This window comes from Herpailurus yagouaroundi, unplaced genomic scaffold (assembly GCF_014898765.1).
Source record: "Herpailurus yagouaroundi ecotype Mexico unplaced genomic scaffold, PumYag 100, whole genome shotgun sequence".
NCBI lineage: Eukaryota > Metazoa > Chordata > Mammalia > Carnivora > Felidae > Herpailurus > Herpailurus yagouaroundi.
The window spans coordinates 39156358-39184072 of NW_024412391.1; the positions used below are offsets into that span (position 1 = coordinate 39156358).

The 27715-nt window shown below is 42.3% G+C and overlaps 2 protein-coding genes across 5 annotated transcripts in view; both read left to right on the forward strand.

The window, feature by feature from the left end:
- The window catches only part of RP9 (RP9 pre-mRNA splicing factor), a 214575-nt gene that overhangs the window by 169163 nt on the left and 17697 nt on the right, over positions 1 to 27715 (forward strand). The window lies entirely within an intron of this gene.
- The window catches only part of LOC121028511 (retinitis pigmentosa 9 protein-like), a 39361-nt gene continuing 17697 nt past the window's right edge, over positions 6052 to 27715 (forward strand). Inside the window, exons 1-6 of one of the 2 annotated variants that reach the window (XM_040472301.1) lie at positions 6052 to 6278; positions 10523 to 10553; positions 12355 to 12484; positions 17669 to 17760; positions 24778 to 24839; positions 25553 to 25914. In XM_040472301.1, coding sequence (XP_040328235.1) covers positions 6127 to 6278; positions 10523 to 10553; positions 12355 to 12484; positions 17669 to 17760; positions 24778 to 24839; positions 25553 to 25751 — 666 coding nt within the window. In that variant the 5' untranslated portion in view covers positions 6052 to 6126 and the 3' untranslated portion in view covers positions 25752 to 25914. Of the gene's footprint in view, positions 6279 to 6460; positions 7152 to 10522; positions 10554 to 12354; positions 12485 to 17668; positions 17761 to 24777; positions 24840 to 25552; positions 26190 to 27715 lie in introns of those variants that run through there. The other variant, XM_040472300.1, reaches the window with a different exon arrangement.

Here is a 27715-nt window from a genome sequence, read left to right on the forward strand (position 1 = left end):
TGGTCTCCTCTCCTCAGGCAGCCTGGGGTTTCACTGCTGCGCCCTCATGGCTGCCCCAGATCCAGCCACCACATGCAGGGAGAACCATCCTGAGGGAGGAAGGATCATTTAGTATCATTCCAAGTATCATTTATTAAGATCAAGGAACTTTCTATAAAGCTTTCCTCGGACAAAACCGCCCCTCACGTCTCATTGGCTAAAACTGAATCTTGTGTCCATTGCTAAACCAATCAATGGAAGAGGAATAGGGTTACTACGTTTGCTTTAAGACTAATCAAGATTCACCTCCAAAAAGGATGGAAGGGGTCTCTACTCTCTAACCAGCCTCCCCTGAAGTAGACAGCTACCTTAGACTCCTGAACAAAATCAGAGTGCTTCCAGCAAGGAAGAAAAGGGGAAATAACAATTGGGTTGGCAACGAACAAGGTTTGGCACAGATTAGCAATTACATTTGGTGTCTCTCCTTCTTCCCACAGTCTTCTCTACTTGCAAGCCTCAAATAAAGCATATTGTCTGACATTCTTCCTGCAATCCGACTAGTTACTAAACTGTTACTGGAATACCAGTTAAAATTGTTAGAAATAATGCAGGGTCTCTCACATGTTTCCACTGTGCTGCAGAGAATGGTGAACATGTATTCCTGGGAGCTTACTGCCTACTTCACCAAGAGAATTCTTTGAAATCTGGTGTTTTTAATTTTTAAAAAGACGGATTTGCATCCTACCCTCTAAACTAGCAGTGTTTCTTTAATATATAACAGAATGTGGTCTTTCTCTTTTACTCACCTTTTACCTTCCTCCATCTTCCCAGTGGAGAAAGGTCACTAGTAAGATAAAAACTAGAGAAATACACCTTGTGGACCACCACACCTCCAGCCAGCCCAAGTGCCTCCCTTCACCACTTTGCATTGGACCCCCAAATAGACCCAAACTCCTCCCTGCCCCACCGGGGGCTCACACACCTGCACCAGCTCCTGCAAATGCACATCCTGTAGGAAGAGCTCCTGCTCCCACTGCCCCACGGGCTGTGCCAAGTGTGCCCAGGGCTGCATCTGCAAAGGGGCATCTGACAAGGCAGCAGCTGTGCCTAATGTCAGGGAGAGCCTCCTCTCTGATATAAATAGAGCAACATCTCCAAACCTGCAGGTTCTTTTCATACTACCCTGAACCTATCTCTACATTCCTTTTTCTATGAATTATTTGAATGACAATAAACTCATCTAGATTCTTCTGGCAAAAAATAGGTAGGTAAAATAATACACCTTGTGAGCAAAATAATGGCATCAAAGCTATGCTTCGAAAGGTGATTGATATAAGCAGGAGAAAGTCCAGTCTTTTTACATCGTTCTAGTCTGGAAGCCTTAACACATAACCAGTAAAACAGAGTCAGCAGCCACCCCTCCACAATTGGGCCCACACTGAGGCCCTTTGGCTGGCCTTGAGAATGAATATGGTATCTTAGGATGGAGTAGTGGTTACAAAAAACTGAGGCAGGGGGCACAGCAGGGAGGGAATGCAAATAAAGCATCTCTCACCTGGGTTAAGTGCTTTAGTACAAAGTGAAGGCTGACTCCCTACATATTCATGTTTGGGCAATAATCACTTTACTCTCTTTCTGGAAAGAAACTGTACCTGCACACCCCTCCAGATTCTACAGGCGCAAATAATGGGGGAAAGGTAAGAATAATGTTTTAGAATTATAAGCAATAGGGAAAGGATTCCTGTTTGTTTCCCTGGTTAATGAATGAGATGCTACTACGTTGAGTCTATCATCACAACGAGGAAACAGGACTGAGTCTGACAGGTGGTGCTGTGTAATAAAGCATCTGACTCCAGTTTTGATGCTGACCACTGACAATTTTCAAGCCTCATCTCCACTTTCCGCTTCTGGCCCACATGTGGGTGAGCTGTTAGGAAAGTCCAAGTGGCACCAGGGTGGGGGTGGGGAGTTCAAATTACACAGTCTTGGGCTGTGTGTGGGGTTGAACACTCACCCAGTTTCACCCCCTAAACACAATAAAACCCATGGCCAGTCACCTTACTTTTGCTGAAGTCATTTTTGGACTAGCTTAGGTGTCTGAACTGCTCTTCCAGAAAGTATCAATATGTGAATAACAAATTTCTTCCTACTTTCTTGATGCATTTGTGGCATCATCAGTCTTGACAGTGAACCAGTTTTGGGTGGATGGGGGTCCATCAGGCCTTTGTGAAGTGACTGCAACACCCTGCATATCACACTGGGTTAATGACCAGGAAAATTCTGTCTGGTGTCAAAATACACAAAGAACCCAGACTCGCATAGAGGGAAGGATCAAAAGATTTTCACTGCTTTATAAGTTCTAACATGTTAATCATCAAACAGAGATGCCTAGAATGCAGACTAGGAGGTGGTATTGGGAGAGGCTGTCAGATTACCGAACTGTACATCTGCTATTTTTCCCTGTCCAGAATTCCTTTCCACTCCGTCTCTCTCTCTCTCTCTGTCTCTCTCTCCCTTGTTAACAGAACCTTGATTTCACTTTGAGGAACTCTCCTTCCCAGTCTGTTAATCCTGCCCCTGTGAATTAAGGTGGGTGTATGATACTGGTTTGGCCAGAGTACTACATCTCCTTGATCACAGTGACCGTTTCCATGACAGCTACATAATCCTTACCAAGCCAATGAGTATAATACACGGACGTCTTATTGGAACTGAGAAAGTTTCTTTCATCTGGGGCTGCTAAGTTAGTGGCCATCTTTGCCCCCACAGTGAGAGAAACAACATGAAATTGAAGCAATACAAAAGAAAAGTGAAGAGAGAGAAGCTGTTAATGATAATATTTCAGCCCTTACATGCAGCCATTCCTAAAGTTCAACCCCATGACATTTGACATATATGATTCAATAAATTCCTTCATTTTTTTCCCCCTGAAACAGTTTGATTTGGATTTTGATCTGTTGGTATTTTCCAAAGAGTCTTGATTGATACTTGCTAAAGTGGCACTATCAACCCCTGGATCTTCTTGTATCCATCTCCCCTAGTACCACCTTACAGGGAGAGATCAAATCATTGGGTTAAGCAAATATTTGAATCAGTCGTGATTCCTTCGATTGCAAGCGACAGAAACCCAACCCAATTGGTTTCTGCCTAGAAGTATATCCCAAGGTATTCAGATTATTTGCTGGATTGCTATAAGATCACCGGTTATGGTTGGAGAACATTTGATGTCTTTTATTTTTATCTTTTCCTTCTTCCTTCTTCTTCCTTTTTTTTTTTTTTTTTTTTTTTTTTTTTTTTTTTTTTTTTAATTTAGGAGCATAGCTTGGCCATCAACAAGGCTTCTTGAGGAGGGGAGGAACAATTCTGCTTCAGCTTTGTTGGTGTGAGACGCTTAGATTTACTCTGCTATGTACCATGGACTCATCTGACTAGGGTTTTGGGGTGGTTAGGCCACTGGGGTGTGGCCTGGCATTCCTTTGTTTATTGAGTCTCAAGATCACTTCATGTGATCTCTCCTCTTGAGTTAACTTGGGCTTCAGCACAGTATGGTGGCTTCAGGGCAGTTGAACAGCTTACATTTCTTAAGGCTTTAGGAGCACATATTCAACGAGAACCAAGTGGAAACAATCGGATCTTTTCTGACCTAATCTTTACAATGATGAGGCATCACTTCCACTACTTTCTACTGGTTACAATCAAATCACTAAGGTTGGTCTAGATTCAAGGGAAGGGGCATAGACCCCACCTCTCCATGGGAAGAGTATCAAGGTCATTTGTAGAAAACAAGTGACATGGGAGAGATTATTGTAGGTAACTTGAATAATACCATTTGCCACAATAACTATAGTCATAAGATATTAAATTACAAATTGCAATGTCAAGTTATTGATCTACAGTAGGAGAACTACCTTTCTACTCACCCCAGTACTCAGATCTGACAAAAACACCTTTCTCCTCATATTAGGATCTGGTATAATACACTGTCAGGATGTTGTTGGGTGGGAATGGAATCAGAGCAGAGGAGCTTAGCTAGTCTTGAAAGGTATTTCCCTAAGATAGGGCCAACTTTTGCAGCATTATTTACAACAACCAAGATATGGAAACAACCTGTCTCTATCCATAGATGAATGGATAAAGATGTGTCACATACATACAGTGAAATCACTCAGCCATAAAAAGGAATGAAATCTTGCCATTTTCGACAACATGGATGGACTTAGAGGTATTATGCTAAGTGAAATAAGTGAGAGAGAAAAAGACAATACCATGATTTCTCGAACATGTGGAATCTAGAACACAAAAACCTAACAAACAGAAACAGTGTAATAGGGAACAGATTGGCGGTTGCTTGAGGGGAGTGATGGGGGGGATGGGTGAGATAGGTGAAGGGGATTAAAAGGCACAAACTTCCAGCTATAAGTCACAGGGATGAAAAGTGCAGCACACGGAATATTGTCAATAATATTGCCATAACTTTGCATGGTGACAGATGGTAACAACAAGTATCAAGATACACATTTTTAAAAAATTTTTTAGTGTTTATTTATTTTTGACAGAGAGAGAGAGACAGAGCATGAGCTGGGGAGGGAGAGAGAGACACACACAGAATCTGAAGCAGGCTGTCAGCCCAGAGCCGGATGAGGGGCTTGAACTCACCGACTGTGAGATCATGACCTGAGCCAAGGTCAGACGCTCAACCGACTGAGCCACCCAGGTGCCCCTAAACATTTCTTAATGTACATAAATGTTGAGTCAATATGTTGTACTCCTGAAACTAATATAATATTGTATGTCGACTACACTTCAACTAAAAAAAGAGATGAGGCCACGTTTGGTCAATTTCATGCCTTATTCCACATGGTGGGTATTTCTCCAGTGATCAGAACATTCATGTGTGTTTATATAATTTGTGTCTTTAGTGGACAATACTGGATAAACACTACCTGATTATTTTACCTTGGTTCTCTTTTTCTAGGTTCTAGAGACCATCTTCCTTCTGTAACACGATTAAGTTACACTTTGTTTCTCAGTCACATCTCTTCCTTAGACAATATTCTTGACTAGATGAAGATGTCTTGCAAGGTATTTACAGGGTACTTATTGGGCCAGGTAGCTTACATCAACAACTGGACTGGTATATGTACCAGTTTTCCCTCTCAAGGGAAACCTGATTTTCAAGTTATGGGACAAATGGACAAATCAGTGTAACATGCGTTTGTGTTCATAGCCTTTGTTTATTTGGATTTTCTCTAATAAATATGAAGGCACTCTTCATATATTTTCAGTATTAACTATATTGAACACCACATTTGAGGGATATATCCCCTATGCTGTTACTTTTACTTCCGTTGTGGTTTCTTCCATTATGTTAAAGCTAAAACAATTATCATAACTTCACGTATCAGACACATTTTCAAAATGTAACCTAGTTAAGCACTTAACACTTTGCATCCTGGCTCCACGACTTATTGCCTGTGCATGTTATTTAACTCCCTGGGCTCCTTCCTATCTACAAGGGTAATAACAGCAATTGCTTTTTAAAGATTAAATCACCCATTTTTAAGGGCTTAGCTCAATGACCAACACATAAAAAGCGCTCAGTATATACAGCTTTTCGCCCAGCACCCAAACGTCTAAATACACTGTACGCTATGTTTTAACCATGCTCCGGAAAATTAGAGAATTTCTATGGAGAGTCTTGCTTTCTTCAAAGCTGTTTGAATCCCAGCACCACGTAGCAGCAGCGCTCATAGTCTAATCCCACCCGGGACTACAAAACCCCTTCGCACCCGTTCCCAGCGTTCCAGGGGCGGGGCTTCCCGGCTGCCCCGCAGGCCTCCTCCGCCCGCCTGGCCGCCACCGCCAGGGGTCGCGCGCCGATCTCCGGCACCGGCCGGCCAGGCAGCGGGCTCACGGAGCTCCGAGCGCCGACTTGGGGCCGCGGCCCGGGGAGGTGGCCGGCGGGCCTGGCGGGAGGCGGGGACCGGGAGGCCTCGGCGGAGACGGAGGGCGCTGCCCGAGCGGACGGCGGGAGGGGGCGCTGCGGTGTCGGCCCCGGCGCGGCGCGGAGGAAGTGCCGTCTTCGCTGCCTCGGCAGCCTCAGGCGCTTCAGCCGCGTCGCGGGTCGCCTCAGGCGCGCGGGCCGCGATGTCTTCCCGGCCGGGGCGTGACGACGCGCGAACCGGAGGCGCGCGGCGGCCGCGGGAGTCGGCCGAGCAGGAGCTGCAGCGGCGCCGAGAGCAGAAGCGGCGGCGGCACGACGCGCAGCAGCTGCAGCAGCTCAAGCACCTGGAGTCCTTGTGAGTCCGCGCCGCCCGCGCTCCTCCGCGAGGCGTGCGGTCGGGGTGGCCCGGCGCCGCGGGGGCGCGTGAGGCTGGGTCCCCGGGGGACCCGGGCGCGGGCAGCGGGACCCCGGCCAAGCCGACCGCCAGTTCCGGCCCCGCGCGGCGCGGCCACCCGACTTCCAGTGGCGCCTCCGCGGGGAGGGAAGGGCCGTTCCCCCCGCGCGCCGAGCGGCCGGGACCGGCAGGGGAAGCGCGGGCTCTAGTCCCCCGCGCGAGGTCGGCGTGCGGCCGGGGCTCGGCGGGGCGGGTGCGGCGGATCCGGCGGCACTTAGTAAGCGCTCGGGCGCGATTTGGGGACTGAACGCGCGGCCAAGTGCAGTGAGCGCTGCGGTCGTGCCCTTTCACGGTGTCGGTTCAGAGGGCCCCCGGTGGACCGGGTCAAATCCGCATTCTCTTCATCTGCTGCGAAGGAGGGACGAGAACCAGCCGTCCTGTACCGTTCGTGCGGCCCGGAGGGGAGGGCCGGAGAATGGGGTGACGGACTGTCCCTGAAGATTCCGAAGGTGGCTGTCAGGTGGAAGAGCGTGGAGACTTGTTCTCTTTAGTCCTGAGGATTTTGAGCAGCATGAAGGGTGGGGGCTACGAAGAGGCCGGTTCCAGCTGAGCAGAAAGAATGAGGACCGGGGTCTCCCGTTCCTGCTGGTCAGCGTGGCCTGACTTCAAGAGGCCCCGTGCAAGGCCAGCTCCGGCGGGTTCGAGGAGAGTGCCCATGGCTGTGGGAGAAGGGCAGGTTGTAGAGGAGATGGAAACATCAGGCGGGAGGTGCATTTATGGCCTTTCGGTGCTTTTCTGTGATTGTCACTCTGTAATGAGCTCCAGAAGGCAAACGTAAGTTTGCTGTTCCCTGGGTTATTCAATAAATGACACGTTTTTCTTTCAGGCACTTCTGTTACCTGTACTAAGATGATCATGTAAAGAAAAGTCTTCAAAGGAGTCAAATCCTTTGTAATTAATCCTTTGACGCAAAATGCATTGCGTTGTTGGAGGCTGGCCTGCTCTTTTCAATGGGACCCTTCAGCCATCAACTACCTTCCTTTAAATTTGTGAAAACAGTTGTAAATTGACTTTTTTTAGGGAATGTCATTGCTAATAATAGATTTCACAATGTGTAGTTCCATCACACTCCTTTTCATCTTGGCAATAACAATTACATATTTTTCAGGAATTTGGATTTGCGTTTGGCCATCTGTTGTTTTTGTACAACTCTTGTGGCTCAAAGGAGGTGTTACTGGATTATTGGGTTCATAGACTGTACCACCAAACTCCCTTTGGTCTCTTTTTTTTTTTTTAATTTTTTTTTAACGTTTATTTATTTTTGAGACAGAGAGAGACAGAGCATGAACGGGGAAGGGTCAGAGAGAGAGGGAGACACAGAATCGGAAACAGGCTCCAGGCTCTGAGCGGCCAGCACAGAGCCAGACGCGGGGCTCGAACTCAGGGACTGCGAGATCATGACCTGAGCCAAAGTTGGACGCTCAACCACTGAGCCACCCAGGCACCCCTGGTCTCTTTGCATCAATATTTCTAATGAGTGACTGCAGATGAACTGTATCATTTCCCCAGTTTGTGCAGATTTACATTGTTCTTGTTAGGTTATGCCACCACTTTGTGTTTGAAAATATTTTAAGCATTTGCTTTGGAAAATAACTGTAGCACACCTAAAAAGCTAAGTCTATTCATGCCTAGTTGTTTACTATGTAATCTTCATGGGGCAGATCCTCCTCTGTCTGCTCAGAAAAGCTCTAGAATAGTCTTCTGGCATTTGTCATTTACCACCTGGCACGTTGTTTTCTTCTACCTCTGCTGGTCCAGATCTCGGCCTCTGTGATGCTAATGCTCCCTCCAGTCTTGAGGTGCTTCATGAAGCTCTTGAGAGCATGAACTTGTCTTCAACAGAAGGGACAAAAGCCAGCATTGTGAAGTGTGTGGTGTGATATGTTCACCCGTGTGGAAGTTGAGGCTCCGGGGGTTAAGTAACATGCCCCAAGTACACAGTGAGAATGAATCATAATTCAAAGGTTTTTACCTCCAAAGCTCGTGAAGTTTCTGCTCTGCCTTGCTTCACTTCTACAGGATTCTCATTCAGCTGATTTGGAACTGAAAAATACTCCTACTAGAATTTGGGGTCTTATACTCCAAAAAGATAGACCATCTCCTTTTATCAGGGCAGTTATAAAGAGCTATTGATACTTATGCGAGTACTTTTCATTTTATGTGTTTTTTTGGATGTAACTAGATATATCGTTATGCTCTTAGTTCTCCCTTTCTAGTACCTAGCAACATGCCTGGGACAATAATTAATTGGTTACTTCGACAGGGAGCAAGTTTTTATGTTGAACACTTAATATTACCTGAATATCAAATTTAGTTTTGCCTATTGTACCTGCTCCCTTTTTGTGGGAGGAAACTATCAAGTTGGCTAGGGCTAGGGTGGGGATTATGTTCCTGAAACAATTACAGAAACAGCATTGTTAAAAGAGAAATGCAGCCTATATAACTCTATAGCTGATATGAACTCCTAATAGCATAATTTTGGCACCATTTTTCTTTCTTAGTCCCAACTTATCTTTGGTTTTTCTCTCAGAGATACGTTAACCTGGGCTAATACCAACATTGCTGTAGATACCATTGATACCACTTTTCTTTTGCAGTTAAAAAGCATTTTGTAGGTTGGTACATGTAGGTGTGAATACAGTGAAACACAGGTCTCTGCCATTAATGAACCTTAGTTCCTTTCCCTGGTTACAGGCAGGCATGCAACCAATTTCTTAGATATCCTTGTAGAGGTAACTTGGTGTGTGTGCATGTGTGCACAGGCACATCGCATGCACATGGCCACATATAGTGTCCTTTTTCCCATACACACAAATAGAAGCTCACCAAATACACCGTTTTGTTCCCTCTGCCCTCCCCCTACCTTTTTTTTTTTTTACTAAAACTATAATGGAAATTGTTCCATATCAGTATCTAATTCACTCTTCTAAGATTTATCAGTGTTTATCGGTTGATAAAAGTAATACATATTCATTATAGAAAATTTAATTAGTCACCCTTGCTTCACCATCTGGGTGCAGCAATGTTAAAGCATTCACATTTACAACTTTCTGGAGTCTTCACGGTTTTAAACTAGCTAGCTGCTATGGCCAGATATCTTCAGCAAAATGTGCTTTGCAGGCGTTGAATAGACCCAGGATATTTGGTTATAATGTTTCTTTTTTTCATTCTTATTTTTGCTTTTGGTCCTATCAACATTCACAGTTAAAAGCCAAATAAATACCCACGCAGTGTGTGTTATAGCTAGTAGTGTGTCAGTACTTAAAAATGAACATGAGCATTTGGTGTTGATTTTCCAGATTTGGAATCCAGAACCCTTCTGGGGCACTTCGGCAGAGTGATAGGAAGTGAAAATGAATTGGGAGCATAGACATGATGCGTATGTACCCTTAGGACCCTTGGGAGTCTGTGAGCTCCAAGGGAACGTACATTCCCACACATCATCTGCTTGCTCTAGCATCATTCAGTAAAGAATGTCGTCCAGGCACCATGCAGGGGTCCTACACCCCGAGTCCAGTGAGGTCAGTATGGGCACAGCGGGCTGTCAGAAGTGAGGAATGGATGGCTCACTCTGCGGGCAGGGTGAGTGGGCAGGATTTGAACTGAGAGCTGCAGGGATATGGGAAAGGAAGCCTCTAGGACAGATCACCATCGCCTCCATCCCCTGCAACAGGCCCTTCCCTCCAGTTTTGTTCCTGCCCCCCTGCACTGCCTCCATCCAGGTTAGAACAGATTCCTCAGCCTTCCCCACATGAGCCTCCGTGCTGAGTAAGTGGAAGTTATGGTAGGTAAATAACCTGACAGCCGTGACAGTCTGGAAGCATGATTAGCTCATGGGTCTTCCCACACAGTTCACCTGCAATCTCTTGCTCTCTTCTTCGAAGATAAATTCATTGTGCTCAAACACCAAGTTAGTTATCATTTCAGTGAATTTTCTAGATCTCTGCAGGATGTGGTGTAGCATCAGTTTACTTATAAGATCTCTGACTGCTGGGCATATTTTACTAACTGCTTTAGATCTAATGCAGTTTTAAGGTTTTACTAAAGATATTCTTTTCATTTTGACCTCTAGTTGCTTTTTGCTCATTAAAACGTATTGTGTTCCTGTTAACATGATTGATGGCAGTTTTTCTTTTCCTTTCTAGTTATGAAAAACCTCCTCCTGGGCTTATCAAGGTCAGTGTGAAGTTTGTACCTTTGGTTATTCTCTCAGACATATTTGACTCAGTGCTCAGACTCAGTAACTTGTTATGAAAACTGTTACATAAGGTTTGGAACATCTTTTTTCATAACCCTGCTCCTCCCTGCAGATGCCAGTCAGTCCATACACTTTGGGCTTTGTGTCTCCAGCCTGTGTCTTTGTAGAAATGTAATCAACCGTGTGACTGTTCCCTAAGAAACGGTGGCAGGCCCACATGTTCCTCAGCGATCGGTCCCCTTCTCTGTCTCCTGCTGTGGCTGCATCTTCTCACCGCTCTGCTCCATCTCTGACCCACTCACTGCTGGTTTCCTGAGCGTCAGCTCAGAGAACAGTAGTCTGTGTGGAGACTGGAAGCTCCTCTAGTCCAGCCCCTGGTGCAGGACACCCCCTACCACTTCCTGCCAACCTGGCCATGTTGTCCAATGTCTGTGAGAGTGAGACTTACAGGGCTCTTTAGAGGCCAGAGCAACCTTATGCATGCTCACTTTCAAATAAAAGATTTTTAGGGGCACCTGGCTGGCTCGGTCAGTAGAGCATGAGACTCTTGATCTCAGGGTCATGAGTTGAAGCCCCACGTTAGGGGTGGGGCCTACCTAAAATAAAAAATATATATTAAAAAATTTTAAATTAAACGAGTTTTAGAAAATGTTCTTCTGTTATAGATTAAATATTCATGGAAACTGAAAAAAAAACCCTCTTTAATTGTAAATGCATATATTCAGTGGTGAATATGCAACTCACAGATATAGATAGCATGTGTGTGACTAGAAAACATGACAATGGTCTTCAAGTTATAATAAGCTATTTTAACATAACATTTTTATTCTAGATAATCCTGTTTTAATTCTTGAAATATATATGTATATACACATATACATATATATACATATGTTAAGTTTATTTATTTTCAGAGAGAGCAAGAGAAAGCATGCACACAAGAACAGGGGAGGGACAAGGAGAGAGAGGATCCGAAGCAGGCTCCACGCTGTCAGCCCAGATCCCGATGCAGGGCTTGAACCCACAAACCATTAGATCATGACCTGAGCCAAAACAAAGAGTCACATGCTTAAGCAAGTGAAACAGCCAGGCAAATTTATATTTTTTTAATTTAATTTTTTTCTTTTTAACATTTATTTATTTTTGAGAGGCGGTGGGGGGCAGAGAGAGGGGAGACGGAGGATCCGAGGCAGGCCCCATGCTGACAGCAGAGAGCTGAAACAGGGCTCGAACTCACAAACCGTGAGATCATGACCTGAACTGAAGTCGGATGCTTAAGTGACTGAGCCACCTAGATGCCCCTTAAATTTTGTTTTTAAGTAATCTCTACACTCAACGTGGGGCTCAAACCTCAACCCCGAGATCAAGAGTTGCATGTTCCATCTCCTGAGCCAGCCAGGTGCCCCTACTTTAATTGTTACACCTTGCCTCATTCCACTAAGATTTTGTGGTCATGGAACCTTTTTTTGATCTTTACATCTGATTTACGTTAGAATTTGGAGCTCACAGATCATTCCTATATGAAGGGCAGATTTCTGCTTTACTAGTAACCTTTCTCTAAGAACAACTACTTTGTTTTCATGACATAGTCCTTCTGGTATATTTATTTCTGGTTTTTGTGTCAGGTATAATTTGTCTTTCTAGTACTGGAGAGGGTAACAGGATGACGTGGGCATGTCCAGCCCATGTGAAAGCCAGGCAGTGCTGTGTTCTGAAGCAGGTAGGAGAGAATTCCAGTGCTCTTTTGCCACGTCGTGTACATGTTGTTTCCTTTTTTAGGAAGATGAGACTAAGCCGGAAGACTGTATACCAGATGTACCAGGCAACGAACATGCCAGGGAATTTCTGGCTCACGCACCAACTAAAGGACTTTGGATGCCACTCGGGAAAGAAGTCAAAGTTATGCAGTGTGAGTATGGGAGAGTTTCAGGTAACACTCCTTAGTACACACAAGTTATATATTACGACTCACAGAGCGTGTTTACCTCTTTTTTTTTCCCTCACTGAGACCTGTTAAGCCAAGGCGTGATGTCTGTTTCATAGTTAAGGAAGCCGAGCTGCGTATGTTAGTGAGTGTCCAAGAGGCAGAGCATGGCTTTGACTCCAGGGCTTCTGACTCCCAAGAGCAGTGGTTGCCCACAGGACCGTAGCTGCCTTTGGAGTACACTCCTTGGTAATATTCAAGTAACAGAAAGGATACTCTGTTGTAGAAATGCCAGGAGGGACAAGGAGGTACATTGGGATACATTGGAGGGGGCAGATCCCTTTGTGTCTTGCCTCAGTCCTTTGCACCTCCCCCCACCCCATCAGTGGTGTTAAGGTTTCATCCATGTGACCTGAGGTGGGTGTCCAGAGCAGGAGTGCTGTGTGTGCACGCCCCCACCCCACCAGAGCCGCAACACCTTCATCCAGCTTAAGTGGTATTTGGTATTTGAAGAAAGGGTACTGCTGCCGTTTAAAGACATTTGTTTGTACAAAGATTCTTCATGCACATAATTAAAATAGTTCCCAGTCTCTTTTTCTCCATACCCACTTTTTGCTCTTTTAGTTGGTTATTTTGATATTTATCTTCATGTGCCTAAGATCACATTTACATTGCATTGATTTTTCAGGTTTAGGTGGTATCTGTTAACATCATACAATGGAAGATGAGAATTTAGCTCTTACTACACATATGTACCCTTACTATATCACATCTTCCCCAAAATAGTTTTTTCATAATTTTGGTTAGATAATCCTGGGTACTTACTTTATTATAATTACGTTCAGAGCTGAGTCATGTAGTAAAGTGATTACTTTTCCTTTATGCATCCTGAATTAATTCCCTCTCCCTCCCGCCCCAGATTAACAGTTATCTTGTTTTTGGTGTGTGTTATGTGCATGTGTTTTATTATTATTGTTTTTGGTTTCCACGTACTGATTTCTTTTTACTCAGTCTCAAATTGTTCTAAAGATTGAATCTTAAGACCTCTAAATGCCTGAGACATTGTATTAATTACATTCTTCTGAAAATGGTTGCTCCCATGCTTATCATCCAGGAATCTCCCTTCACTTTGTGTTGTTTGTTTGAGAGAGAGCGAACAGGGGAGAGGGAGAGAGAGAATCTTAAGCAGGGTCCACGCCCAGTATGGAAGCTGACAAGGGCTCAATCTTAGGACCACGAGATCATGACCTGAGCTGAAATCAAGAGTCATACACTTAACCAACTGAGGCACTTAGGCACGCCTCACTTTGTGTTATGAATTGAATGTTTGTGTCCCTCCATAAATTCTTATGTTGAAGCCCTAATCCCCAATAGGATGGTATTTGGAGATAGGACCTTTGGGTGGTAATTAGGATTGGATAAAGTATTGAGGGTGCCTCTGATGGTATGATTAGTTCCTTTTTTTTTTTTTTATGTTTATTTATCTTTGAAGGAGAGAGGGACACAGCGTGAGGGGGGAGGGGCAGAGAGAGAGGGAGACACAGAATCCAATGCAGGCTCCAGGCTCTGAGCTGTCAGCACAGAGCCCGACGCGGGGCTCAAACCCGCAAACCACAAGATCACGACCTGAGTTGAAGTCGGAGGCTTAACTGATTGAGCCACCCAGGCACCCCTGATGAGTTCCTTTTAAGAAGAGACCAGACAGCTTGCTCTCTTTCTACTGTGTAAGGACACACCATGAGAGGATACAGCTGTCTGCAAGCCAGAAGGACAGTAATCATCAGAAACCAACTCTTTTGGCACCCAGATTTTAGATCTCCAGTCCCTAGCCTATGAGAAAACAAATTCCTATTGTGTAAGTGACCCACTCTATATTATGGGAGCCGGAACTAAGACACTCATTCTGCAGTTTCCCTTAGCTTCTTTCTTGTCTTGAATTTCCTGTTTTCCTATATGTTGAGTCATCTTTGTTGTTTGAATTTCTTGTTTTGGTGGAGCCAAGACCATTAAATGGGGAAAGAGCAGTCTTTTAAAAAAAACTTGACATCCTCTTGCAAAAGAATGAAGTTGGGTCCTTATCTAATATCATACATAAAATTTAACTCTAAGTGGATCAAAGACTTAAATATAATACCTAAAACTATAAAATCTCTTAGAAGAAAACAGGGCAAAGCTGCACAAAATTGGATTTGGTAATGATTTTTTGGATGAAACACCAAAGGTACAGCCAACAAAAGAAAAAACAGACAAATTTGACTTCATGAAAACCACAAAATTTTGTGAATAAAAGACATTAACAAAAGAGTAAAAAGCCAACTAACAGAATGGGAGAAAATATTTGTAAATCATATATCTAATAAGGGATTATATCTATAATATATAGAGAACTCCTAAAAACAACAAAGAAACAACCTGATTAAAGTTTGGCAAAGGACTTGAATAGACATTTCTCCAAAGAAGATATACAGGTATCCAGTAAGCCCATGAAAAGATTCTCAGCATCAGTAATTAGTGAAATACAACCTCATACCTGTTAGGATGGCTACTATCAAAAAAACGGGCACCTGGGTGGTTCAGTCAGCTAAGCATCCAAGTTTGGCTCAGGTCATGATCTCCCGGTTTGTGCATTCAAGCCCTGCATCAGGCTCTGTGCTGACAGCTCAAAGCGTGGAGCCTGCTTACGATTCTGTGTCTCTTTCGCTCTCTGCCCCTCCCCCATTCATGCACTGTCTCTCTCTCTCTCTCTCTCAAGAATAAATGAAACATTTAAAAAACTTAAAAAGAAAAAAAAACCAAAATAAATGTTGGCACATGTGCACAGCCTTCTAGCTTCCCAGGATTGTGTCAGAATTTTTAAAAGCCCTCTGTGGACATCTCATTACCTGGATCATTAAAATTTTTAGCTCGGCTCTTATTTATCCATATCACAGCTGTTGGGAGCTGTGATATTAAACAATTGCAGGTAATTGTTTTCAACAAATATCCTAAGGGATTGGGCTTTTACTGTAGAGTAAACTACATGACTGGTTAAATAGTAATAACACCCTGCCAGTGTGGCTCTGTGCTTTGGGGTTAGGGATTTTTGAGAGACTCAAAACCTGGCCTTACCCCATTGAGAGTGCAGGATTGCTGCTTTTCATAGTTGTCATGGTTGCAAGGCTGCTAGTTTTCAAGATTATTCTGGCAATCAGGAGAGAGGGTTGGGAGTAGGCCTGGTTAAAATGCCTGAAACCCTTCTGTTCTTACCAAACTTCACTAGCTTTTCTTGAATTAATGGTCCTCAGATTGTGGCAAACCTTTGATTAATTTACAGGGTTTCAAGTAAATTGATGTGGGCAAATTTGCAACTATTTTCAGTGCTTTTATGGAGGCTGTCACTTGGCCATTCTTGAAGTGCTTCTTGGCTTATTCCCCTTGGAAAGAATTCTCTTCATTTTCATTTTTATGACTTGTCAGGAAGGGAGTGAAAACAGGTAAATGTATTTAGTCTGTCATCTTTACCCAGAAGTCTACAGCTTTTTTTTTTTTTTTTTAAGTTTGAAAACCACTGCTCTCTTTTATGAGGTAGTTACTTACATTTCAATTACCATTTTATGGCTATGTACATTGACTTGGAAAATAAGTGTCAGAGTTGGGACCAGAGCCAGTTTTACTCACTTGTGATTTTCAAGGACCTGCAGAAGTTCCAGTGATGTGTTGATAACGGTCATATGATTTTGCAAAATTTGCCAAGGCAAGGTATTTTACTTTCTAAAGAGCCCCCTTCCACAAACCCATAATTTAAGCTCAGGCCCCACAAAATTTGGACTCCTCCCAGACAGGATGAAAGACACATGTACATGTACATATTTTCATTGATTTTGTTGATTGTAGTGTTATCTAGAACAGTGGTTTTCAAACTTTAACATGTCTATAAATCACCAGTTAATCCTTTAAAATTCTAATATGTGTCAGTATTTCTGGGGTGGACCTAACAGTATACATTTCTAACAATCTCCCATGTGTTGCTGATTTTGCTTGTCCATGACCACATTTTGAATAGCAAGAATCACCTTTCCTTTAATGATACGACAATTTTGAGCACAAAAAAAAGACTTTGGTTTGAAGGAGTATAGTCCTTCTTTCCTGAATTTTAAATTAATTAGGAGAGTTAATGAAAGACAGGGACAGCTCGGAGGCAATCAATAAACAATTTCCAAACTTCACTTTTTTTCAATGGTTTCCTGCCTCCAGCCCTCAAAGTTAAAAAGGAAAAACTTCCCTTCTCATTCACTTCACGCTTTTAGTAGCTGTCAGCATGAAGCAAACCTGGCTGATCTTAGCTGTAATCCCTTTACCTGCTTCCTGACTTTCTTGGTTGGAGTTGCTTAATGTCCAAACATTTAACTCACTGTTCTCATATGACTTCCTGATTTACCTTAAATCTAGATGGTTCTAAGAGGACCAGGTGAGAGAAATAATAAGCATCTCACCCATTCCTGCTTTGTTCACCACTTCATTTTCCCTATATCTCAATGCCTGATGCCATGTCCATAGTCACTAAAATTCCACGAAGTTGTGTACTTCCCTCTGTTGTCCTGGAACATGTGTATGTATTTTCTTAATGTGTTTCTTCCCCATTCCTCATCACAGCTGTCTGCTTCTAAATAATATACTTTTTACAAAGGACAATTTCCCTGTTCAGCAGGTGAAGCCATATTAGAGTGCTAATGAAATTAACATTTTAAGATAATTTGTGATTTGGTTTAATTAAAGGGGAGGGATTGTGCAGTTTTTGATTCAATCAGAGAAAGAAGCTATTTGCTCTAGTGTCTGAAATTGTAAATGAGGATCAGAGTCACTTGATGAATAGAAAAGACCTTCTCTTTGAAAAATACAGTAAGCTACAGACAAAAAAAAATTCACTCTTCACAATACTTTTACACTGGATTGCTTAATACTTATCTGGTGAGGTAATATTTACTCCCAAAGCTACACGATTAAAGGATGCTTGGGAAGTAATCCGTTTCCCTTTATTTTCTAGGATTGTACATGGTTCATCCAGTCATTGCATTTGCTTTTAGAATTGGAGTTTAATGAAGAAAAACTTTAATATGATGTACTGATTCTTCATCTTCATTAAATGAAACTGTTACTTACAGAAATATTTCCTTTTTTCTTTGTTTTTAGGCTGGCGTTGTAAGCGGTATGGTCACCGAACAGGCGACAAAGAATGCCCTTTTTTTATCAAAGGCAACCAAAAATTAGAACAGTTCAGAGTAGTAAGTAGAACCCCACCTTGTCAATTTACATTTTTCAGAAGTAGTGAATATTAACGAACCTGGGAGTAATCGGCGAACTGGAAATTCACATAGAACACATTCTCAGAGATTTTTGGCCAGAATATCCGGTATTGACTACATCTCTTGTTAAATTACATTTGTGTGACAGATTAGTTAACAAAAAACTAACTTTTTATTAAAGTGTTATTTGTTTATACCTTGGGAATAGTGATTCTTTTTCTAAAGCAGACATTTTTATTTATTCAATCACTTGTGTTCAGTTATATAAAACATCATAACTATAATTAGGGTTTTAGTTTCCCATTTTTTTTTAATGTTTATTTATTTTTGAGACAGACAGAGTACGAGCAGGGGAGGGGCAGAGAGAGAGGGAGACACAGAATCCAAAGCAGGTTCCAGGCTCTGAGCTGTCAGCACAGAGCCCAATGCGGGGCTCAAACTCGTGAACCTTGAGATCATGACCTGAGCTGAAGTCAGATGCTTAACCAACTGAGCCACCCAGGCACCCCTCCCAGTTTTTAAAGAGTAGATGTCTTTATAAGCTATAAGTGTGTATATAAATTATATATGCTCTTTAGACAGTAAAATAGACTTATCATTTCCTCACTTTATTTTAATAGAGTCATCTCCTGGGGCGTCTGGGTGGCGCAGTCGGTTAAGCGTCCGACTTCAGCCAGGTCACGATCTCGCGGTCCGTGAGTTCGAGCCCCGCGTCCGGCTCTGGGCTGATGGCTCAGAGCCTGGAGCCTGTTTCCGATTCTGTGTCTCCCTCTCTCTGCCCCTCCCCCATTCATGCTTTGTCTCTCTCTGTCCCAAAAATAAATAAAAACGTTGAAAAAAAAAATTAAAAAAAAAAAATAATAGAGTCATCTCCTAAAGGTGTTAATTTACCATTCAGTAACTGCTTCTGCCAAGTGAAATATGCTACTGTCTGGATGTACTGAGGTTATCAGTATATGTCAAACTGGGGTCAACATTATTTAAGGTTTTAAGGAGTTTAAGATGTTGTGTTTTAATTTTAACAATCTGAAATAATTTCTTTTTGATCAATCATTCCACTTAAGTAGAATGTCGGTTTTTACAGATAGTATAGAACATAGTTTGATGATAAATCTCAAAAACGTTGAACATATTCTTTTTCCTTTTTTTTTGACCAGAAACCCCATTTCCAAGAATTTATTTTAAGGATATAAGAGAACATCAACATATACACACTGTTTATGACTAAGGATATGTATGCATGATGATAACTCTCATATCATTGAAACGATGGAAACTGAAGAAAAATTTGGAACTTAATAGTCTAATATATCAACATAAATTTCTGTAACATACAAATGATTCAGTCATTAGGAATTATTATTTTAAGACTTTATTTTTAGAAAAAAAAAAAAGGTTTTATTTTTAGGGGCACCTGGGTGGCTCAGTTGGTTAAGCATCTGACTCTTGATTTTGGCTCAGGTCATGATCTCACAGTCCGTGGGTTTGAGCCTTGTGATGGGCTCTGTTCTGACAGCAGGAGCCTGCTTGGGATTCTCCATCTCCTTCTCTCTCTGCCCCTCCCCACTCACATGTGCATGCTTGCTCACTTGCTCTCTCTCTCTCTCTCTCTCTCTCTCAAAAATGAATAAAACATTAAAAAAAAGATTTCATTTTTAAGTCATTTCTGCACCCAGTGTGGGCTTGAACTCACAACCCCCCCAGATCGTGAGTCACATGTTCTACCCACTGAGCTAGCCAGGTACCCCAGAAATTATGTTTTAGAAGACATGAAAAATGTTCATGAAGACACAAGTAAAAAACAATAGAGTTATACATGTAATATGATTAATAATTTTTCATAAATTTAATGATATTGATTGAAAGAAAGAGACAAATATTAATAGTAATTATCCCCAGGTAAGAAGGTAATAGGTCTTTTTAACATAATTTTTTTTAATATGAAATTTACTGTCAAATTGGTTTCCATACAACACCCAGTGCTCATCCCAATAGGTGCCCTCCTCAGTGCCCATTACCCACCCGCGGGCCCAGGCCCACCCCCCTCATCAACCCTCAGTTTATTCTCAGTTTTTAAGAGTCTTTTATGGTTTGGCTCTCTCCCTCTCTCTTTTTTTTTTTCCTTCCCCTCCCCCAACATCTTCTGTTAAGTTTCAGGATCCACATAAGAGTGAAAACATATGGTATCTGTCTTTCTCTTTATGACTTATTTCACTTAGCATCACACTCTCCAGTTCCATCCATGTTGCTACAAAAGGCCAGATTTCATTCTTTCTCACTGCCAAGTAGTCTTCCATTGTGTATATAAACCACAATTTCTTTATCCATTCATCAGTTGAAGGACATTTAGGCTCTTTCCATAATTTGGCTATTGTTGAAAGTGCTGCTATAAACATTGGGGTACAAGTGCCCCTATGCGTCAGTACTCCTGTATCCTTTGGGTAAATTCCTAGCAGTGCTATTGCTGGGTCATAGGTTAGATCTATTTTTAATTTTTTGAGGAACCTCCACACTGTTTTCCAGAGGGGCTGCACCAGTTTGCATTCCCACCGACAGTGCAAGAGGGTTGCTGTTTCTCCACGTCCTCTCCAGCATCTATAGTCTCCTAATTTGTTCATTTTAGCCACTCTGACTGGCGTGAGGTGGTATCTCAGTGTGGTTTTGATTTGTATTTCCCTGATGAGGAGTGATGTTGAGCATCTTTTCATGTGCCTGTTGGCCATCTGGATGTCTTCTTTAGAGAAGTTTCTATTTGTGTTTTCTGCCCATTTCTTCACTGGATTATTTGTTTTTCAGGTGTGGAGTTTGGTGAGTTCCTTATAGATTTTGGATACTAGCCTTTTGTCTGATATGTCATTTGCAAGTATCTTCTCCCATTCCGTCGGTTGCCTTTTAGTTTTGTTGATTGTTTCCTTTGCGGTGCAGAAGCTTTTTATCTTCATGAGGACCCAATAGTTCATTTTTGCTTTAAATTCCCTTGCCTTTGGAGATGTGGCAAGTCGGAAATTGCTGCGGCTGAGGTCAGAGAGGTTTTTTCCTGCTTTCTCCTCTAGGGTTTTGATGGTTTCTTTTCTCACATTCAGGTCCTTTATCCATTTTGAGTTTATTTTTGTGAATGGTGTAAGAAAGTGGTCTAGCTTCATTCTTCTGCATGTTGCTGTCCAGTTCTCCCAGCACCATTTGTTAAAGAGACGGTCTTTTTTCCATTGGATATTCTTTCCTGCTTTGTCAAAGATGAGTTGGCCATACTTTTGTGGGTCCAGTTCTGGGGTTTCTATTCTATTCCGTTGGTCTGTGTGTCTGTTTTTGTGCCAATGCCATGCTGTCTTGATGATTACAGCTTTGTAGTAGAGGCTAAAGTCTGGGATTGTGATGCCTCCCGCTTTGGTCTTCTTCTTCAATATTACTTTGGCTATTCGGGGTCTTTTGTGGTGCCATACAAATTTTAGGATTGCTTGTTCTTGCTTCAAGAAGAATGCTGGTGCAATTTTGATTGAGATTGCATTGAATGTGTAGATAGCTTTGGATAGTATTGACATTTTAACAATATTTATTCTTCCAATCCATGAGCATGGAATGTTTTTCCATTTCTTTATATCTTCTTCAATTTCCTTCATAAGTTTTCCATAGTTTTCAGTATATAGGTCTTTTACATTTTTGGTTAGGTTTATTCCTAGGTATTTTATGACTTTTGGTGCAATTGTGAATGGGATCAGCTTATTTTGTCTTTCTATTGCTTCATTATTAGTGTATAAGAATGCAGCTGATTTCTGTACATTAATTTTGTATCCTGCGACTTTGCGGAATTCATGTATCAGTTCTAGCAGACTTTTGGTGGAGTCTGTTGGGTTTTCCTTGTATAATATGTTATCTGCAAAAAGTGATAGCTTGACTTCATCTTTGCCAATTTTGATGCCTTTGATTTCCTTTTGTTGTCTGATTGCTGATGCTAGCACTTCTAACACTATGTTAAATAACAGCGGTGAGAGTGAACATGGCTGTCGTGTTCCTGATCTCAGGGGGAAAGCTCTCAGTTTTTCCCCATTGAGGATGATATTAGCTGTGGGCTTTTCGTAAATGGCTTTTATGATGTTTAAGTATGTTCCTTCTATCCTGACTTTCTCAAGGGTTTTTATTAAGAAAGGATGCTGAATTTTGTCAAATGCTTTTTCTCCATCGATTGGCAGGATCATATGATTCTTTTCTTTTTTTTTTCTTAATGTGATGTATCACATTGATTGATTTGCAAATGTTGAACCAGCCCTGCAGCCCAGGAATGAATCCCACTTGATCATGGTGAATAATTCTTTTTATATGCTGTTGAATTCGATTTGCTAGTATCTTATTGAGAATTTTTGCATCCATATTCATCAGGGATATTGGCCTGTAGTTCTCTTTTTTTGCTGGGTCTCTGTCTGGTTTAGGAATCAAAGTAATGCTGGCTTCATAGAATGAGTCTGGAAGTTTTCCTTCCCTTTCTGTTTTTTGGAACAGCTTGAGAAGGATAGGTATTATCTCTGCTTTAAATGTCTGGTAGAATTCCCCAGGGAAGCCATCTGGTCCTGGACTCTTATTTGTTGGGAGATTTTTGATAACTGATTCAATTTCTTCACTGGTTATGGGTCTGTTCAAGTTTTCTATTTCTTCCTGTTTGAGTTTTGGAGGTGTGTGGGTGCTTAGGAATTTGTCCATTACTTCCAGGTTGTCCACTTGGTTGGCATATAATTTTTCATAGTATTCCCTGATCATTGCTTGTATTTCTGAGGGATTGGTTGTAATAATTCCATTTTCATTCATGATTTTATCTATTTGGGTCATCTCCCTTTTCTTTTTGAGAAGCCTGGCTAGAGGTTTATCAATTTTGTTTATGTTTTCAAAAAACCAACTCTTGGTTTCATTGATCTGCTCTACAGTTTTTTTAGATTCTGTATTGTTTATTTCTGCTCTGATATTTATTATTTCTCTTCTTCTGGGTTTGGGGTGTCTTTGCTGTTCTGCTTCTATTTCCTTTAGGTGTGCTGTTAGATTTTGTATTTGGGATTTTTCTTGTTTCTTGAGATAGGCCTGGATTGCAATGTATTTTCCTCTCAGGACTGCCTTCGTTGCATCCCAAAGCATTTGAATTGTTGTATTTTCATTTTCATTTATTTCCATATATTTTTAAACTTCTTCTCTAATTGCCTGGTTGACCCATTCATTCTTTAGTAGGGTGTTCTTTAACCTTCATGCTTTTGGAGGTTTTCCAGACTAACCCAGAAAACTGCCAGAAGACTAGCAGAATGGACTCTCCAGAGCCAAGCTTAACATAATTTTTTGGTAACATTTAAAATTTCTACAAATTAGATTTATTCTTTTTTAAAATTGAGATAGTTTACATACTGTAACATTCCTCCTACACGTATTCTTATTTTTAAGTAATTCAAGTCACTTTATTTATTTATTTATTTATTTTTAACGTTTTTATTTATTTTTGGGACAGAGAGAGACAGAGCATGAACGAGGGAGGGGCAGAGAGAGAGGGAGACACAGAATCGGAAACAGGCTCCAGGCTCTGAGCCATCAGCCCAGAGCCTGACGCAGGGCTCGAACTCCCGGACCGCGAGATCGTGACCTGGCTGAAGTCGGATGCTTAACCGACTGCGCCACTCAGGCGCCCCTCAAGTCACTTTAAATTATCTGGACTTCTGGGGCACCTGGGTGGCTCAGTCGGTTAAGTGTCTAAGTCAGGTCATGATTTCATGGTTCGTGGGTTTGAGTCCTACGCCGGGTTCTGTGCTGACAGCTCAGAGCCTGCTTCAGATTCTGTCTCCGGCTCTCTCTGCCCTTCCCCCACTTGTGCTCTGTCTCTCTGTCTCTAAAATAAATAAACATTAAAAAAAAATTATCTGTACTTCTGGTATACTTGCAGACTTTGTTTGAGGTACTTAACATATATTTTTGTGTACCTATAAATGTTCCATTCTTATGTATCATTTTGTAATTCACTTGCTTTTCTTAATACCATTTCTTTTTTTTTTTTTTTTAATTTTTTTTTCAACGTTTATTTATTTTGGGGACAGAGAGAGACAGAGCATGAACGGGGGAGGGGCAGAGAGAGAGGGAGACACAGAATCGGAAACAGGCTCCAGGCTCTGAGCCATCAGCCCAGAGCCTGACGCGGGGCTCGAACTCATGGACCGCGAGATCGTGACCTGGCTGAAGTCGGACGCTTAACCGACTGCACCACCCAGGCGCCCCAATACCATTTCTTAATCACCTTTCCAAACAGAACAAAGCAAATTACCTCAATATTTCTACCTTGAGTAGTATTACATGATTCTGCGATGGTTTATATTCTTGTAAGGATATTTAAATTACAATCTGTATTTTCTAATTAGAAAATTCTTTGTTAAAGCCTCAATAGGGGGGCGCCTGGGTGGCTCAGTCAATTAAGCATCAGACTTTGGCTCAGGTCCTGATCTCGCGATTTGTGAGTTCGAGCCCTGCGTCAGGCTGTGTGCTGACAGCCCAGAGCCTGGAACCTGCTTCAGATTCTGTGTCTCCCTCTCCCTCTGCCCTTCCCCTATTTGCTCTGTCTCTCTCTGTTTGTCAATAATAAATAAACGTTTAAAAAAATTTTTTTTTAAAAGCCTCAATAGGTTTGCAGTGACAGTAACCTTTAAGGATTAGAACTTTTTTTTTCATTTTTATTTTAGAGAGAATGTGCAAGCAGGGAGAGGGGCAAAGGGTGAGAGAGAGAACCCCAAGTAGCCTCCATGCTCAGTGCTCAGCACAGAGCCCAGCTTGAGGCTCGATCCCATGATCTCTGGACCATGACCTGAGCCGAAATCGAATTGGATGCTCAACTGACTGAGCCACCCAGGTGCCCTTAGAACATATTAAATGTTACACCAAACAGGAAAAAAACCTGGTTTCAGTGAAATAGAGATTTAATTTTAATTTAACTAAACAGTCCATGAAGCCCTAATCCAACCTTACCCTTCTCTAACCCTCAAGGCACATGAAGATCCCATGTATGACATCATACGAGAGAATAAAAGACATGAAAAGTATGTAAGGTGAGGTGGTCCTGGTGATAACAATACCCTCTTATATAAAGTTGGAAACATCCATTCCAGTATTAGATGAGTGGTTTGGTAAATATGGTACTTTAATTTAGTTGTGAAATGTGTGGAAGGCAGGAGTAATCACTGGAAAGGCCAGTATGTGGGGAATGAGCAGGCCAGCCTTGTTCTATCTGGGTTGGCTTAAAGCAGTGTGTTTGGCCCAGCCTGCTCATACCACTGATAGTTGATGTTGGCAACCAACCATAGCTTAGTTTATCTTCTCCAGTGTCTTTAAGGGTCTGAGCTATTGTGAAAAATGATCCTTAGACATGAACAAAGATAGGGTGAAGAAACGGGAGAGTTTGTTTTTCCCAAAACTGGTGACGCTGAGTAATAATTGTTTTGAGGAGGTAGATTACTTGAGCAGTTGGGGGCGGTGAGTAAGGAAAGTAGACATCTGTTAGAAGTTCTGTGGTAAGGACTCGAGAAACATGCAGAAATATTTAGGACAATGGAAAGAACACAGAATGGCTCATATACTGGTTACAGTCCTGTCAAACAGGCATGGACGTGGACAAGAACGGGGAAGACATGCACAAATAAAAATAAGTACCATCTTTCTCAAGGTGGTTATTCATGACATTTTTTACCCTCACTGCTGCTCTCACATCATTTTTATCTACAATTTTTTAAAAATATGGTTCTTTGGTCAAACTTCTGTTTAGGATACAGCAGTTAAAACAGTTACTGGAGGATTCCACCTCCGATGAAGATGGGAGCAGCTCCAGCTCCTCAGAATGTAAAGAGAAACACAAGAAAAAGAAGAAGAAAGAAAAGCATAAGAAAAGGAAAAAAGAAAAGAAGAAGAAGAAAAAAGAAAAGCATAAGTCTTCCAAGTCGAATGAGAGTTCAGACTCAGACTAAAACTTGACCTATTCCATGTTCTCCTCTCAAAACTCAGACACTGTGGCCCCAGACCAGAGGGTGTGGAATCGGGGAGGACTTGGAGACCCCAAGAGAGCAGGGCATTCGGTGTCACGCGTGTGAATTCTCACCTGCCTTCCAGCGAAGATGTGACCCCCGGAGGGTGAGTTGTGTCTTCCCTGGTGCTGGCTCTGGACAGCGGCTGATTTCAGGCAGGAAAGCGTTGTTCATTGTCTTCCTCCCACTGATCCTTGCAGTTTGTGATTCCTTCCAGCTGCCTCTGCCAGTAGGGTGAGACTGAGGGAATGAGTCTCTGAGGAAGCTCCAGGTGCTACTTGCAGCCTTCCCCTCCCCCTGGGAGCGTTCCCAGAATTCCCAGAGACTCCAGGCATGGCTTTTCTCTGTTGTCGAGGATAATAAAAGCTCATTATTTATTAAGTGTAGTAATTTTTTATTTCTTAATAATGCATGCATGTGCTCCAAATTTAAAAGGTACATAAGGTTTTTAATCATGACAATTCTTCCTTTTCTCCCCCAGCCACTCAGTTCCCTTCCCCAGTGTCTAATGTTACCAATTTATTGTGAAGTCATCAGGAAATATTTATGTATCATAGAAAAAGTTTTTTCTCTTTTTAGCATGGTATGAACATTTGTCGGCACCAATTTTTCATTTTTGAAAAAATGTTTGAGAGAGAGAGAGAACAGGAGCAGGGGAGGGGCACAGAGAGGAGGAGACAGAGAATCCCAAGCAGCCTCTGCACTCTCAGTGAAGAGCCCCACTCAGGCCTCTAACTCATGAATCATGAGATCATGACCAGAGCCAAAAACCAAGAGTCAGATTCTTAACCGACTGAGCCCACCAGGTGCTCCCATTTTTTCATTTTTTAACTCAACAGTATAAAGCATGTTGGGCTTTGCTGCACTCAAAAGACCTATGCTCATAAACCCTGGCATGATTGCTTGAGGGTTTTTTGGAGGGGTGGGATACCCTGTAATAACATTGAAAAATTATGTATTTAACTTGCTTAGTTCTTACAGCTATTTTCCCACAACTATTATTATTTCTAGAGTAGTAGATTCAGAAAAATTATAAGGTGATCCAGATTACTGTACTGGGTCAGCTACCCACATCCTCAAATACATCCTCATCCTGTTGGCTAAGCACAGCCCACCTATGAACAGCTGCAGCTGAGGCAGCTCAGCTGGTTGGGGTGGTGCCTGCAGCTAGGGGAGAGTGTCTGTTCTTTGCTGAGCCAAAGTGGAGCCAGATCTTGGTCATAAGCAGGTGTCCCTCCCTCTCCACTAGCATCTGTTGTTGCTCTCATCATTCAGGGTCCCTGGAACACATTATTCCTACTTTTTGCCACTTTCCCTGAGGTTTCCCCTCTCTAAAGAGTGGCTGATGCAGTCCAGTCTGGCTCCTTCTCTAGCTCCCTTCAGTAACTGTTTCTAGCCTTGGTCTTAGAAAGTTTATCTCAGTAACACAATTGGCCCAGATTAGAATGACCAGGATTTGTTATTTCTGAAAACTGTAAGGCCAGTTCATTCAGCCGTGTCTTACATTTACCCTAGGCATCCTAGCTGAGCATGCAATGGGAAAATTCTCCTTCCAGGAATTTTCTTTCTCCTGCTGGAAACCCATTCCTGATAAACATATTCTGTTACAATATGGGAGAATAATATCGATGATTCTTAAACTACGGAGCAGCAAAATCACCTGGAGTGGCTGTTGAAATAGATTCCTCTGTCCTGTTCCTAGAGTTTTAGAATTTCTGATTTACTAGGTCTGGAGTGGCCTGGAGAGTTTGCAATTCTGACAAATGCCCAAAGGATGCTGACGCTATTGGTTTGGGGGCCAGACTTGGAGAACCACTGCTCCAAATGTTAAACCTCTTCTTGAAGTCTTCTTCCACTTCCTGCTTTAACTGGAATCTTGCCATCCACTGCAGCCTTTGCAAGTTAAT